Raw genomic sequence first — 15758 nt, forward strand, 5'->3', positions numbered from 1 at the left:
TCTGGACAGCCATGCCTCCCAGCCACCTCCCCTCCTTCAAACATTTTATGTGAAATTTAAATAAACTTTAAAAAAAAACCTCAATGCATTCAAATGTTTTTTTTCTATATACCATTTGATCCAAGTCGGCATCATTTGGTGTTTTGCCTTTATGGTAGTACTCTTTTTTAAAAACATATTCAGTATATGTTGACCTGTATATGCTGTGTGTATTTGTATGTTATCATACATGCCACCTAAATGCCAAACATGCTTTTAAAACTGAGACTCAGATGCCTTTTTAGGAAAAACAAAACGATCTTTATTTTTAAAACAATAACTTACAGGTTGAGCAAACTCTCTGACCTACGCCGTTTGCTTTATGCACCGCGTTGCAGCCTGGGACAGTTTTGCTTTTTTTTGTTTGTTTGTTTTTCAATATAAGTTTACAGATACTATTCACGTCAGAAACTGCATTACAGGGCAGTTCTCGTCGCACACCCCATGCCAGTACAAAGCGCCACCCAGATAGAAAACTGTCGTAAATAAAACATTTCCGCCGAGGCTGGCATAGATGTATATATTTATATACTTATATATAATCTCACAACAGCTAACAGTCAACGTCATCCTTAGTCAAAACCGAAGTCAAGCTAATCGTAAAACTACAACACGATTACATGTCAGCGTTATACTTCCCATACAGCATTTAAAATATTTAGACTTTCTGATACATTTATAAGGTATGCCAAGAGTGAGAAAATAAAAGTCTTAGCATTTAAATACAAATCACCATAGAAAACCTTCAGGAAACGCAGAGTCCTATTGTACACAAGTGCAGGCAGGGCCCTCCGTCCACCAGCTTTGACAAGTGGCATCGGCTGGTGGCACAGCCCTGTGTGACACACTATCAGGGTCACAGCCACGCGACGGCCACGCAGGCATGAGAGAGACGGGGAGGAAGCACAGTGGCACGCCTCCGCCTCCGCACACTGCTCCGGTCTCAAGCCCCCGGGCAGCCTGGAGCCCTGCTGAAAGCAAGCACACGCGTCCGGAGACTGGGCCTCACTTGGTGTTTTGCTCCAAAGCGGAGTACTCTGCTTCCGACACCCGGGAGGCGTCGATGAGCTTGGTGAGGCCCGTTTTGGCCGAGTACTTGAAGATGAAGGCCTTCATCAGCTCGTACCTGTAGTTGCGGTTGATGAAGCTGTAGAGCACGGGGTTGACACAGCAGTGCACCAGGGACAGGCACTGCGTGACGTGCAGGGCCGAGAAGAGGAAGTTCTCCAGCTGGCAGGTGAAGGGGATGTAGTGCAGGATGGAGACGACGTCCAGGAGCACCACGACGTGGTAGGGCAGCCAGCACACCAGGAAGACCACCACGTAGGAGAAGATGATCTTCCGGCTGCTGTGCGTCTCCTGGTCGCCGGAGGCCGAGAGGGCTCGGGCCAGCAAGAAGTAGAAGACGGCGATGATGCAGAAAGGAATGACAAAGCCCAAGACCACAGACATCAGCTCCATGCTGATCAGCCACTCCTTGACGCTGTGCTCGGGGTAGAAGGACCGGCAGTAGGTCTCGTTGTTGGATGCGGACGTGACAGTCTTCAGGTAGTAGGTGTCGGGCAGGGACACGCAGAAGGCCAGCAGCCACACCAGGACGCAGACGACACGGCGAACCACCTTCTTCCTGTGGCTCGAGGTGTTGGTGAAGTAGGTGATGGACAGGTAGCGGTCCACGCTCATGCAGGTGAGGAAGAAGATGCTGCCAAAGAGGTTGATGGAGAAGATGAGGTGAGAGACCTTACAGGTGAGCTCACCCATGGGCCACTGGTTATGCTGCACAAGGCTGACCACCCAGACCGGGATGGTGACCACCACCCACAGGTCGGCGATGGCCAGGTTTAAGATGTAGCAGTGCGTGTCGTAGCCGGTGGTCTTGGCCTGGATGTTCACCCAGACCACCACGGAGTTGGCGATCATGCCGATCACAAAGATGAAGATGTAGATGAAGGACAGCGTGTAGAGCAGAACGCTCTTGTTGGCCATGTTGGGGCATGTCATGGTGTCGACCACGATGCAGTCGCTACTGTTGCACGGCCAGCTGATGTCAGAGAAGTTCCCTGGTTCCGAGTAGTCAAACAGATGCAAATCCATGGTGTCGAGGGCAGCGATCAAGTGGCCTGCACAAAAACATCAAACCAAAAAGATGGATGAGAAAAATCGCTTTGTTAGGAAACATTCAAGTTTCAGTCAAAATGCTTTTTCAGCACCCCAAACACTCAACTGTTTCACTTCAGTTCTGTAGAATTTTTGCAAAGAAAACAACCATAGCAGAACCCCGCAAAACAAAATCAAACACACCCAGAATCTAAAGCCACATGGTGCTCAAAGACACAGTGCTTGCTTTCTCTATCTTTCCATGGCTGTGTTTGCAAGACATCGCCAGCCTGGCTATGCCCAGGGTGTGAAATCAGCACAATCCAGGGGCCAGAGAACTGTCAGGCAGCTGATGCGGATGGCCGGCTAGCTCTCAGTGGACAGTGAGGCGTTTCCCCTACACCCCCCAAAAATGGCAGAATTGATCTGTTCCTTACCAGTGTCCTGCGCTGGTATCTCAATGAAATTGATTCAGATTCTCTTCCAAATTTGCATTAAAACTGGGACTAGTGCTTTTTAACCCCTCTGCAAAATCAGCACATAAACCCAGGTCTTCTGCCGCCCCCATTGCAGACGCGTAGACCACTGGAAACGCGGTCAGCATGCAGAGCACCCTGCAGCTTGACCGAGCTCCAGGCCCACAGACTCTGGTTTTGCTGTGTGATTCCCAACCCAGGGCGCCCAAGCAGCTGCCTCAAGCGCTGGGCCAGCGCCTGGCTTCCCATCTTTTATCTGCCCAATTGCTTCAAGAACAATGTGTGCCAAGACCCGAAGCACAAAAATCACGGCCGGCTGCCTTCCTGGAGAAGCCGACAAGTTTCTCAACTGTCTTTCCCGCTGACCTGACGTGAGGCCAACTCTGAATTGTCCCCATTTAGCAGCCACGGAGATCCAGCCCAAGATACCACTGTGCTTGGCAATGATTTCTCCACGAATTCACCAGCTATGGGAGCCGCCAGGGCCTGTCTTCTACCGCTGCCCTGTCCACCCCAGGGCCCTGAAATCCTCCCATGGCACGGCTCTGGGTCCGAGTGACTCTGAGAGGAGACGTAAAATGAAAATAAGCACAGGCCCTGGTGAGGGTTGGGTGCTGGTGCTTCCTTCTCACCTGTCCCAGGTAATAACTGACCAAGTCAAGTTTATTTGCCAAGTTAATGTCAAGTGGACTCCAGGTCACACATGAGAACTCTCCAGGGAGGGAGGTCAATGGTCCGTCCGTGGGTCAGTGCCCAGGTGGCCACGCTAACGGTGTGAAGAGATAGCTGGGAAAAGCTCCCCCTGAGAGCAGATGGGATTCTGGCTCCTCACTAGTTAATATTAACTTGAGACAAGTTAACCTGTTTTCCCGCTACTTCTCAGGACACCAGTGCCTCAGAACCAAAGACCCTAATGCAGAATCTAACACATAGCACTTGCTCACTGAAACTTCACCCCGCCCTCCCCCTCCCTTTAGTGAAAAGCATACCCTTGCTTAATTCTTGCTGCATATTTGAAGCTGACTCTTCCAGGCAGTCGGTTCACCTTCGGGATAAATGGACAGAGTCCCCAAGAAATGACTTCCTGCTGCCTCCCCGGACCAGCTGGCTTCTCAGCCTCAAAACCCAGGGCAGGCAACCTACCCTTGAATCCCAGTCACCAGAGGCTGCCTGAAGGCTTCTGGGGGTTCTCCCCTATTGGGCTGTAAGAGGCAAATTGGTTCCCCTCCAGGTGACCTACCCAGGCCTCAGTGTCCCACTGCTGATGAAGAAGCTCAGATAGAGGACAAGCCACAGCCCTGCAGCTAGACAGAGGTGGGTCGGGTCCTGGGACCGGAAAGCCACTCGGCTGGTGCCTGGCTGGGGAAAGCCACTCCGCCCGCATTGGCACAGCCTACAAGGCCTCGGCCACAGCCATAAATCCTGGGGTTTGGGCCGATCACAGGGGCCTTTGTTAGCCTGAGCGGATGCCAAGTTCCCCCATGTCTTTCTTCGCCCAAGGAGACACCCAGCTCGCTCAGGCATGGACAGACAGACCTACTCAGGGGCAGGGGTACAAAATCAAGGGACACCTGCCTCTTGTGTGTGGTCCCCAGGAAATTAGCAGGCAAATGTGTCCTTCTGGGCCCCTCGTCCCCTGCACCACTCGCTGCTGCCAGCCTTCACATCCCCAGAGCCTTGCCTGGTGGGGCAGGGTTTCCTGCCTCTGCCGGCTGGGCAGTGAAAGGCTGATGCAGTGACCATGGTCACTCATGACCAGGCACACCTCCCCGTAGCCGTCCTCTCCCGGGTGGCACAGTGAGGATCGTCCAGCAGTGGGTGGACTGTGAAGGTCAGCTGCCCTGCTGATCATTGATCACTGATGACTGATTATTGATCACCAATCAGCCCAGGAGGTGAAGCCAGAGGCCCACGTGCCTTCTTCTGGGAACCACCGTGCCCCCACCTCCGCTGCAGAAGGCTCTGGTGATCAGAGTAGGAAGCGAAACACAGAGAAAGGAGGTGGGAAACAGCTCAGCCATCGAATCCCGCACAGATTCAAATGGGAAACCAGGAGGGGAAATGCCACCCAATCGCTTAGCCTTTTGCCATCTCGGTATTTTTCATGCATTAAGTTTGGGGAACCAGCGGTGTTTCCAGAGAAAAGACTATGATTTGGTCCCGTTATGTGGTGTGCACTCTGCAGCAAAAGCCCGGCTGCTGAGCGTGTGTCTGAGAGGCCTGGGGTGGGCAGAGCAGGCTCATTTCATGCCATTACACTGACGGTGTGGACCCCACCAGAGAACAGAATCTGCCTAAACCATCGGCTTAAGTTTTAACAAGGGAGGCTCTCAGAGCCTAATATGAACAAAGGCATGAAACGCAGATGATGAACTGTCTACCCAGATGCCTGTTTTAGGCCTGGCCAATAAGTGCCCAGCAAAGTCTGAGGGTGGAGGAAGGGAGAGAATCTACAGAACCCCCTGTGGCCACATGAGCTCCCTGACCACCTGCACGGGCATCCCCTCCAGCCATAGCAGGGGGGCCCTTGTCCAGGACACAGAGCTGAGAGTGCACACGTGTGAGCTCCTCTGCACTGGCCGGTGCAGCTGGTCTGCTTTGCTAGGAGGCAGTGGCGGGGCTGGTAACCACCAGGACATGGAGGTGACGCCCTCACCAGCCTCGAAATAAACCAGCCATTCTTGGGGCTGAAGTTTAGGAGCAACTTCATGGTATTAGTCAAAGCTACCCATTGCCTGCCACCCTGTGGCTCTGAGCCCTCACCAGAGAGGGGCCAGGGCATGAGCCCCACTGCAGACACTTAGGTTGTCAGGCGTCTGCATAAAGAGTTCCTGAAAGGGGGAAGAAAATGGGCATAGAATACAAGATGTTTCCAGTTCCATGACTTCACAGTGCACACATTCCTCCTCTCGAAAGATTCGCATGTTCCCAAGTGTACACGCAAAAATGTTTATTGACGTGCAGATTACATGCTAGTAAAATCTGAAGACAAAAATGCCAATCAATAGAGAAATGGTTCAATAAATCCGGCGTATCCACTGTGGAATATAATTTAGCTGTGAAAACAAAGAGGAGACCGACTCTTATGAATGTGGAAAGTTATTATACTGTTCAGATCTGCACACATACACAGAGCATGATCTCTTTCGTGTAAAAAGGGGCAAACATTATGTGTATTTTTATATTTAAATGTCTGTGCTTAAAGGCACAAGAACAATCACATTATGTATAAAACTTTGGGCCAGGAGGGTGGGGCAAGAGGACAAAGCGGGAATTGCACTTTTGACACTATAAACCTCTGTATTATTTGAAATCTGACATTAAGAATTATGTAAATTTTAATTAAAAATTATGCATTGGAAGTTACAAAACAGTCACGAGGATATAAAGTACAGCACAGGGAATATAGTCAATAATATTGTAATAACTGTGGATGGTGCCAGGTGGTTACTAGACTTATCGGGGGGATCACTTCATATGTTATATAAATGTCTAACCACCATGCTGTACACCTGGAACTCATATAATATTGGATGTCAACTGTAATTGAAAAATAAAATAATTATGTAAATTTTAATAGAGGCAGGAATGCTTCAGAAAACAATAAAGGTTCACATTGCACGTTTCTGGACCACAGACACCCAAGTGAGAACAGAAAGCAGTAAGGTCGCCGTCCCTTCGCTCTTTCCTGACACTTCCTATGTTTATCTCACGAGTCTCCTAGAGTCCATGGAGTCCCCTGCACTTGGACGTATGGCGCGTCTGCCCCGAGGGACAGTGGCTCGTCCTGGGCCTGCAGAGGGCCAGCGTCTGCCGCCCTCCCTGTCTGGGGTCTGCAAGGGCCTTGTCTACTACTGACGTCCCACATGGTGGAAGGGCTCCTCTCTGTCCCACAGGGACGTCCCTGGGGACGTGCCTCTCACTTCTCAGGCTCATTATTCTCCCACCAAGTATCCTTGGCAACCAGTGAGCAGCAGCCAGTGGCCTGAGGTATTCAGCTGCATCCAAATGCTTTGCCTAAGCTCACCCGGGGGGCTGGGGGCAAGCCAGAATCAGAGGCCTCCAAGCTTAGCATCCCCACGGGGTGGCGATTTGTCCTGCAGTAAACTGTCCCTTCTCTGGCCAACAGTCACTCCCTCCAGGATGGACTGCCAAGTGTTCAGGTGTCTGGCTAGTGTTCACCTAAATCACCTTCAATATGTTTGCAATTTCCCATCATAGACCAAAAGACCCTTCCCGACTAACCCCTCAGCCCCTCCCATCCCAAATAACATGCCCCCTGCTTCTCCGGCCTTCTCCCACCCAGGCCGGCATCTCCATGCTGCGTCCTGGCCTGGTTTATATTTCTCCTGCCATGACATCATTCATCCTCAGACACACCTGCAAAGTTGCCTGGCCCAAAGTAGATGTTCAATGAATCAATAGTCAATGAATCAGTAGTTCATCAAGCCCCACTGAGACCAGAGATCTGAGGCCATCACTGGAGATGGGCATCCAGAAGCGATTGTTCTGAAATCCCCACTGAGCGGAGATACCATCTCCCCTTTTCATGCCCCCAAATGTCTGTGGAGCCTGCTCTGTGGGGGCTGTACTCTGGGGTACAGTGAGCCAGCATGGTCACCGCCCTGCCCCCAAGAGCTCACCAGCTCACCGAGGGGGTCAGGAAGCAGAGGTGGGGGCCGCCCTGGGGCAGGAGGTGAGGGATTTCCACTCACGTGGCCTGTGGGGCCTTCAAGGAGAAAGGAGAGGGTCAGCGAACCTGGCTGAATAGCTGGAGGCAAGAATCTGGACTTGGTGGGGGGGAGGGGTCAGGCTAGGCCTGTCCCTGCAGAAGACACAACCGTTTTGAGCAAGCGAGTGGCTTTGGTGCAGAGAAGGCTCCTGAGGATGGAGGTGACACAAATTGAGTAGGCTTGTGGAGGCAGGGTGCAGAGCAGGCTGGAGGCAGGACACCTCGGGGAGGAAGGCACTCCCAGTCTCCAGTGGGGCAAGTAAGATAAGGCAGGCCAGGCAGAGCCTCCGGCACCTCTCAGTCACAAGGGGCCCCTGGCCCTCTGGCCCTTTCAGGACCTCTGCCTATGGGGACCTTCTTTAACAGCTTTCTGCGGTTTGGGACTGTGTCCTCCCAAACTGAAGTTTGGGGAGCAACTCAGTGCTGTCCCCAGACGAGATCACCTGGAGACTGAGGCAGGGCAGGAGAAGGGGCCAGCTACCTCTCTCCCAACTCCTCCAGGGACTTTATCCGGGGGAGCCATGCTCGGGCCTGCTGTAAAAGCCCACCCCTCTAAACGGGGCTAGATGAGGAGGATCCACTGGAGTATTGGGGGATAAAATGAACCCCACATCCAGAAACCCGATCTGGCCTGTTGTGCTCAGCTGCCCAACAGGGAAGTGGAGTTGCACCGAGCAGGGCAGATCCAGTGGTCCCACGTCACAAAGGCTGCCGCCTGGGTTGGCCGAGTGTAACCAGAGCCCTAATTCCCACCCAGCTTAGGACTAGGTCTGGGCAGTAGGAGGTCAGCCAGGCTGAGCCACTCACGGCGCCCAGCACACACAATGGGGCTCCCAGGAGAATGCTACACAATCTTAGACTCTTCTATTCAAACCGAGAAAGATCCCCACAAAAGGTCCCCACGCTGCCTGCTGCCCCTTAGCCAATAGCAGGCCAAGGCCACCTGAGAGTCACAGCCTCTCCACCCTTTGGGCACTTGGAAAACACAGGGCAGCTTCCAAACCTACTCCTGGCTCAGCAAAATTTTGGCTACAAAATTATGCAATTCCCCCATCACTTTAATAACGAAGCAATAATGGGCTTCCCCCCTTCCCACACACACACACACACATACTCCCAATTCTAAATTAGTAGATTCTTACATAAAAAAGCATTAATACCCCTGCAGAGAGCATTCGGGTAGTCCAGATTAGAGAGCCATCCCTGTTTCTTTTTTCTTCCTTTTTTTTTTTTTTGCTTGTCATTATTTTAATAGTGAATGTGTGTCCTGGAGCTATAATTTTCTGGAGTTTAAGTACAGTTTCTAAATTGTACCTGCCCACTTGGAAGGCATTCTAGTACCATTTTTGTTCCCAAGAGTAAAATTAAGTTTCTCAGTGGCCTAGTTTAGAAGTGCAAATACTTTTCAGCTCCCAATCCCGCTCATGTTCTGCAAAATCACCGGGGAAAATCTCGTCCTGACATCTTTAAGGTTGTTTTTCTTCCCATCGGTTCCTCTCAGGGTTTAGAGTGACTCTCAGCCTCAGGTTTGAGAAACTGCCACCAACTTCCCTGGTGTGGCCTGGAAAACAGGAACCTCCATAACTACAATAATCACACAAAAAGCCACTGTTCCTGCGTAAATAGTTTTTTTTGTTTGGTGTTTTTTTTTTTCTCTCCCTTCAATTCAGAAAGTCTATACTTGGCCTGTTCTGGGCCTGACTAGAAACCATAATACCTTCTCCATTCTCTCAGGACTTGCTGTTAACAGGGCATGACCTCACCTCCAGAGTCCCAACACCCTTTAAAGCACAGGCATGCTGCCTCGGCTATACTTTCCAGAACTTTCTTTAAACGGTGATTGTGATGCGCTGCCCTTTAAAAGAAATCACACGGGCAGCAGCAAAATAGGCACTTTCCAATTTTCTTTTGCCTTTCCACCTGCATTTTTTTTTCTCAGATTTTCTTTTGCTTTTCCACTCCCCACCCCTCCCACCCCCAGGAGGTTGTGGCCCCAAGCTTAGCAGTTGTGTGTACACTGGGGTGTTTATGGCAGAGACAGGGGAAAAAGAGTAAATTGTTTCCAAGCGAGAGCTCCCGTGTGCAACTCTGCCTCAGAGAAGGCTGTGCATCGGGGAACTCGTGCTGGTGGAAGGAAGGCAGAAGGCGGCGCTTTATCCATTTAAAATCTACAGACAGTTCAGCACAGACACCAGCAGCCTCCACTTTCTTTTCTAAGCAAGCCTGTTTGATCTGGCATTTTCCTGGCATAAATAAAGGCACACAAAGGCAGCATCTGCGTTTAAAAAGAGGAGGGAACGTTATCACATTGAGACTTTGCAGGGTGACGTTTCAGGGGGTGTCCCTGCCCCAAATGCCTTCAAAAGGCTGTACACCCTTTGGGGGGTGACTTCCACTTCTGGAAAATGTAATTATTCTGTTGTGAGCCAATGAATCACCAGAAAGAAGAAGGAAAGGAAAGAAAGGAAGAGAAGGAAAGGAAAGGACAAGGGAGACAGTCAGTCTGACTTTTACAACTTCTCATTCCGCCTGGAAATTACAAGTCATAGTTAACCACCCGTCTGTGCCCTCACTCCAAAGTTCTTACTCTCAGATACCCCCTCAATAGTTGAGCAGACTAACAAAACTGAGCAAAGTATTTAAGTATACTTTTACCTGAAGAGTATACTTAAATGACAAAATCCTAGACTTGTGACTCTTTTCCCCAACTGAAGCTGGGAGAACAAGAAATGTTCAGACTAGATGAGCGAGGATGCCGTTAGGAGGCCAGAGGCAGAGCCGTGTTTCACATTCAGCCGCAGAGCTCCCTGGCTCCCGGGACCCGGGGATCCCCCACGGCACCGAATGCAGATGCACTCGGGACCATCCGAGACTCTCAGCAGTTTTCTGCTCCGCTTAAGGATGCCTCTGCATAAAGTGCACATCTTTCTGGAGTTGCGCATGGACTGCCGATTCTGTGTAGCAGTTGATATACCAGAAGGGAAGCAGGGTGCCAGGCTGACCCTTGCGCCAACTTTGAGAAGCAGAATGAACAGTCTGCAATCTCCCCAAGTCCCCAGCGTACTGGAGCTCAAGTCCCCACAGCAGCAAATAAACACCAGATTCCCAAACCCCACCAACGCACGAAAGTTCCTTCCACAAGTGACCTAAGAAAACTGCCTTTTTTACTCTCCGCAGGGAGAGGTGCCCCCCGCCCTCCCCGCGGTAGCAGGCACACTGAGCGGCAAGCAGCCGGGCTCTCAGAAGGCAGACCTGCAGGATCGCAAGCACCCATCACAGCCCCGAGGAAGAAGCTTCTGACAAACCACTCAGCTTAAGAGCAGAAACCCTGCCCGCCGCCTCCCCTCCTTCCCACCAGGGCTGAAGAGGGAGCAGTTTCCTTACCTCTGCTGTCTCTCACTTAGGGCTGGCTTTCCTGGCTCCTATCCTGGCTCCTACGCTCCCTGCCTGCCTTCGGGGCTGAGCAGTTTGGAGGAACTGTGAGCTCCAGGGCTGCAGACTCGCATTATATACACTGCAGGAAGGCGCCTCTAGATGGCAGCTTTGTAACCCACATCTTCCTCCCTCCCTCCCCCGTGCCACCGCCACCCCCACCCCCCATCACAAATGCAGACACACATGCATGCACGCACGCACACACACACCCCTCTTTGTAAACCCGGGTCTGCTGCTTCCAGCAAAGCTCCTCCACACCAGCGCACTCTTGGAAAACCCCCACCTTCCTTCATTTGCAAAGTGTAATGAAGCCACCAGGTCCAGACCCCATGGGGGGAAATGTGTCAGCAGAAAAAAAAAGAACCGCAATTCAGAAACCGTAGTGCTTTGTGAAATTATCAAATATTTATCTGGTCTCAGGTATATCTTTAGCATTCCCATTAACACCGGGAGCTCTCTGTGAATGCCTCTCAGCTCTGGGGAAGACTTTGTTCCCAGACAAATGCTCTGAACTTCTGAACCTGGGTGTTGACTTATTCAGCCTGGGTTTTCTTTGTTAATTCCTTCAAAACAGAAGTCACAGTTTTTGTAGGAGCAATCAATTGGTATCATATATAGCCCCAAAAGCGAGGGGAAAGAACCTCTAGAATAGATTTCAATCGATTTTTTTTTATTTTTTTTATTTATCTTTTTTTTTTTTTAATTACTTTAGGCCTCAATGCCTTGAAAACCTAAGCAAAATGGTATTCTGAAGCTCCTACACAGTACCAGGCATACATTAAGGGCAGAAAAAAATGTCTTTTTGATGATGTCTTTTCCTGAGTTAAGTTTAACCAACACTTTATTACTATTATTATTATTATTAAAATCTACTTCTTATCTAGAAGTGTGTGGCTAAAGTTCTGTCCGTGGGGGAATTAAACCTAAAAATGGGTTCCACAGAGCACTCACCTCTCATGCCCTATTTAGAAAAAGAACCACAAAGCAACGACCTCAACTTTCACTTTTAAAACCATGCATGTGCAAGTGTTTGCTTTTTTTGGGTTTCTGCTTGGAATGGGGTTCTCTGAGAGCAGCCGCGCCACGTGTGTCACTTGCCTATTTCCACTTTTCCCCACCGGAGCTAAAACTTTAGATTCTTTTTATACTTTTACTAAAAATCCGAGCAGACAGCCAGCGTCGGGGCTCGGGGGGTGGGAGGAAAACCGAGGAGGTCAAACTCCCCTGCGGCTGGAGGCCTCCGTGTGGAGAAAGCTCTTAGCAAAAGCAATATTTTGTTTAGAGAAACCTTCAGAGAGCTGAAGGCACACCTGCTCTCCGGAGGCTCTCGGAGGGGGTCCTCCCAGGAGCCTCCCTGCCGGATCCAGCGGCACCAGAGGGTCCCCCTCCACGCTCCCAGGGAAAGCTGCTGTCCACACACGTGGCGCGGCTGCCTCCGCACACCCCGCATGCAGGGGAGGCGGTAAGAATGCTCGTTCGTCACTTTTTTGGTCCTGTTTTCCTCGCGGGGACCCTGCCTGGGTACCCACACCCCCACGCCGTCAAGCAGAGGGCTCCTCTGTGACACTGACCACAGGCTTGCCTGTCTATGTCGGTGAACTTGGCAATCTGTTCCTGGACTGAAATACAGGATGGGTTTGAATCTGCTCGAATCAAGGGTGCTCTCTTGAAAAGGAACCAAGCCTTGAGAGAAACCTGCGACAGGATGCGGTTGCTAACCGTGGAGGAAGGAAAATGCAAAGTAGCTGTAAAAAAAGAACCCAGTTCAGTCCCTACTCTGCGGGGCGGCGGGGCGGCGGGGCGGCGGGGCGGCGGGGCGGTGGGGCCCAGGCAGCAGCTGGACTTGGATCTGGGACTCGCAACAGAGGGAGGAGCCACTGCGCGCCAGGCGCCCTGGGAGGGGGCCCGCACCCTCTCGCGTCTGCGTTGCCTGAGTGTCCCTACCCCCACCCGTCCCGGAACCGGGTCCCCGGGGCAAATGTGAGGGTAAGTAAGCGGTGCTTTCTAAGGGAACAAGATTGCATCACCCCAGAACCTGAAATGCCTCCTGGACAGTTGGGAAGTCTCCCCCCCCCCCCCGCCCCCTGCTTTTGGAAGGCTCACATTTGTAAGGGAGGGTCGCACTTAGCTTAGGAGGAGTGAGTTTGGTTACCCTAATAGGAAACTCTGAGGAGGCAGGAGGGCGGCTGACCCGGCTGACTCAGAAGTCGGTTTCCTTGCCAGTTGCTAGCGCTGCACTTGGTGTGAGAGGTGTGAGAGAGGGGAGGGGTTCCAGCCTGGCTCCCAGGCCATCCTGGCTCTGTAATCTGCACCTGGGATTTGAGGCTCCAGGAGCAGGCGCGCCCCACCCCACTCCCATCAGATTTGCGTGCAGGTGTGGCAGCCTGACTCAGCCTCCTGCCCCAAACCTGCCTCACTTTAACAGCTCTGGGACCCTGGAGGGCCAGGCGGGGGCGGGGGCGCCTAGAGAGCAGTTAGGAGTCAGCGTGGATACTGGTGACTGCAGATGTGACCCAGACACTCAGCTGCAGGCTGGCTTGGGGACTGAAGATGGACTTTGCCCAGGAACAACCTCAGAATATCACACAAGTCTGGCGGACCCCTGGAGCCCCGCCCCTGGCAAGAAGTGTCCGAATTAGAGGCTGGGCCTAGTGGGAGTCCTCTCAGCTAGGACCCCACCTCCCTCTGAATGACAGCCACCACGCGGCTGCTTCCGGGGAGGGACCCAGGAGTAGACACAGATTCCCAAGAGCTTGGGCTCTGTCCAGACAGGGATGCCTTGGAACCCCAACTTCCACACCATGTCTCCAAAGCAATTTAGCCTTTTTAAATATTAGGTCCTTTTTTAAATATATAAATATATATAATAGAACCTTCTATTCTTGCCAGGTGCTTCTCAGAATTAAATAAAAGGGTTCCCCTTAGAGGCATCTGGCAGGTCCCGGCAAAGCCCTGCCCCTGGCCCCAGCCAAATCCCAGTGACACAGAGCATTTTTTTTCAGGATTACAAAAGATACATAACTCAGGGCTTGTGACCTTTGATGGACACTGATAAAGCTTGAAAGGTTTCATCATCAAAGCTAAATGTGAGCGTTAACTCGGCCGGTCTCTCCGCTAAGTGTTTTGCCTACGTTCTTTCATGGAATCTTCACAGCAACGGTAGAAGGCGCACTAGTCTTCCCCACATCACATTTGTAACTGAGGAAATAAGGCCCCGAGGGAGTGGGCAACCTGCCCAAGGGTAATGCTGGTGGAGAGGAGGAAGGCACACCCGGGTGTGCCCGACTTGGCAGCATATGCTGTTATACAAAGAGATAGCAAGTCATGTAACGGCACCTGTGTGCCACCAATAAGATCTAACAGATGTGGACATTTTGCCTGAAGAAATAAAAATAGTACAGAGATGGTGTAGATGCCCCCGTGTATCCCACTCTATCCCATTTCTCTCCCCTCAGAGGTAACTGTAAGTTGGTGGATAGCCTTTCTCAGATCTACATAGGCAGACATTTTTAAGAGAGACATGCTCTTAAAAGAAAAGCCAGTGTAACAACATATCAGGCTGTCTTAGGATGGGTTCCCTAAAAGCACACCCTTGGATGAGAATTCAGGGGCAACAGATTCATGAAGGCATTGCTCCCAGAAGAAACGTGCAATGAATGGGGGAAAGACAGCCAGTGGTACAATTCTGGCTAACCCTCTGCTGCAGCCTGACCCTTCTTGACTTTCTGAAGCCTAAACACACCCTGAATCTGCCCCAACTCTAGGCACGGGAGCTGGATCCTTCAACCACTGCACCAGGGCTGCTGGACAGGTGGGGAAGGGGCATGTAAACCCCAGATACTTCCTGTTGCCAACCAGAGTGGGTGGAGGTGCTCCTAATCCCAGGCCAGTCTCTCGAACTCATTCCTGTCACAAGTCTGGGCAGTAAACCCACATTAAATGTGGGGGAGGGACACAGAAATATGAGGGGTCAGGGGATCTGAAAACAGCAAGACACTGATTAGGCATCCATGGCATCCTATCTAATAAAAGGGCAATATGCAAATTAACCATCACTCCGTCACAAAGATGACGGCACCCATAGCCACAAGATGGCGGCGCCCAGTCCTCTCAGCCCCGCTGGAGTCCCCCAGTCCCGGGGGGGGGGGGGGGCGGGGGGGGCGGCCACTGAGAGCAGGCAGTGTGAGCAGCCTGGTGGAATGCTTGCTTCGTCACCCAGCAATGAGGCAAGCATTCCGCGCCCGGTCGCGGATGGGCCGCTGGGATGCGGAGAACCTCTGGGCAGCGGGCACGGAGCAGCCAGGCCCTGAAGAGAGCTACTGGTGCACAGATTCGTGTGCAGGGCTACTAGTCTATTATAATAGTTTTGGTCCAAATAAGATAATGCATACTCTCTTAGTAATATTCAGAGCAACTTGTTTCTACCTCAGGACCTTTGCACCTAACACTTCCTCTTCCTGGAATACTTTTCCCAATGATTGTTATATGGCTACTCCTTCTCTTATTCTGATGTATGATTTAATGTAATTTCTTTAGAAAGACCTTATTTCACCGCTCTAGCCAAAGTATCCCCCATCCCAGTTACACCCTTGTTATCCGATATTCTTCATAGCACTGATCACCATCCAAAGTCACCCATTGATTGTTCGTCTTCTCCCCACTCAAGTATAAGTCCTCGAGGGCAAGAATGTTGTTAATTTGCTCAATGCCGTGCCCTATTGTGACACACGGTGTTTGGCACATAGTGGATTCTCATCAATGTTAACTGAATGAATAAACTCAGACGAACCTCATGTTTGAATCCGGTGTTTGCCCTCTTCATATTTCTCTCACCTTCTGCCTCATAGAACTGGGGGGTGGAAGGGACTTAGGAAAGGGCCAATGTTAAATGTTTTAGGAAAATGGAAAACCGTACGCCTTAAAAGTGGGCAAAGGGCTTGAATAGGTATTTCATACAAAGGGCTATCCAGATGGTCAAT

The 15758-nt window shown here is 51.2% G+C and overlaps 1 protein-coding gene across 1 annotated transcript; it reads right to left on the reverse strand.

Annotated features, from left to right (window-relative positions):
• Positions 1-277: 277 nt before the first annotated feature.
• Positions 278-10847, reverse strand: ACKR3 (atypical chemokine receptor 3). The gene is made up of 2 exons (XM_008138431.3): positions 10729-10847; positions 278-2159 (listed from the first exon to the last, which is right to left on the reverse strand). Exon 2 carries the CDS (start codon positions 2131-2133, stop codon positions 1045-1047), a length of 1089 nt encoding a protein of 362 aa, XP_008136653.1. The 5' UTR covers positions 2134-2159; positions 10729-10847; the 3' UTR covers positions 278-1044.
• Positions 10848-15758: the final 4911 nt, after the last annotated feature.

This window comes from Eptesicus fuscus, chromosome 11 (genome assembly GCF_027574615.1).
Source record: "Eptesicus fuscus isolate TK198812 chromosome 11, DD_ASM_mEF_20220401, whole genome shotgun sequence".
Classification (NCBI taxonomy): domain Eukaryota; kingdom Metazoa; phylum Chordata; class Mammalia; order Chiroptera; family Vespertilionidae; genus Eptesicus; species Eptesicus fuscus.

Coding starts and splice junctions, on each gene's coding strand:
- ACKR3 (XM_008138431.3), bottom strand. CDS start 2,133: ATGGATTTGCATCTGTTTGACTACTCGGAACCAGGGAACTTCTCTGAC.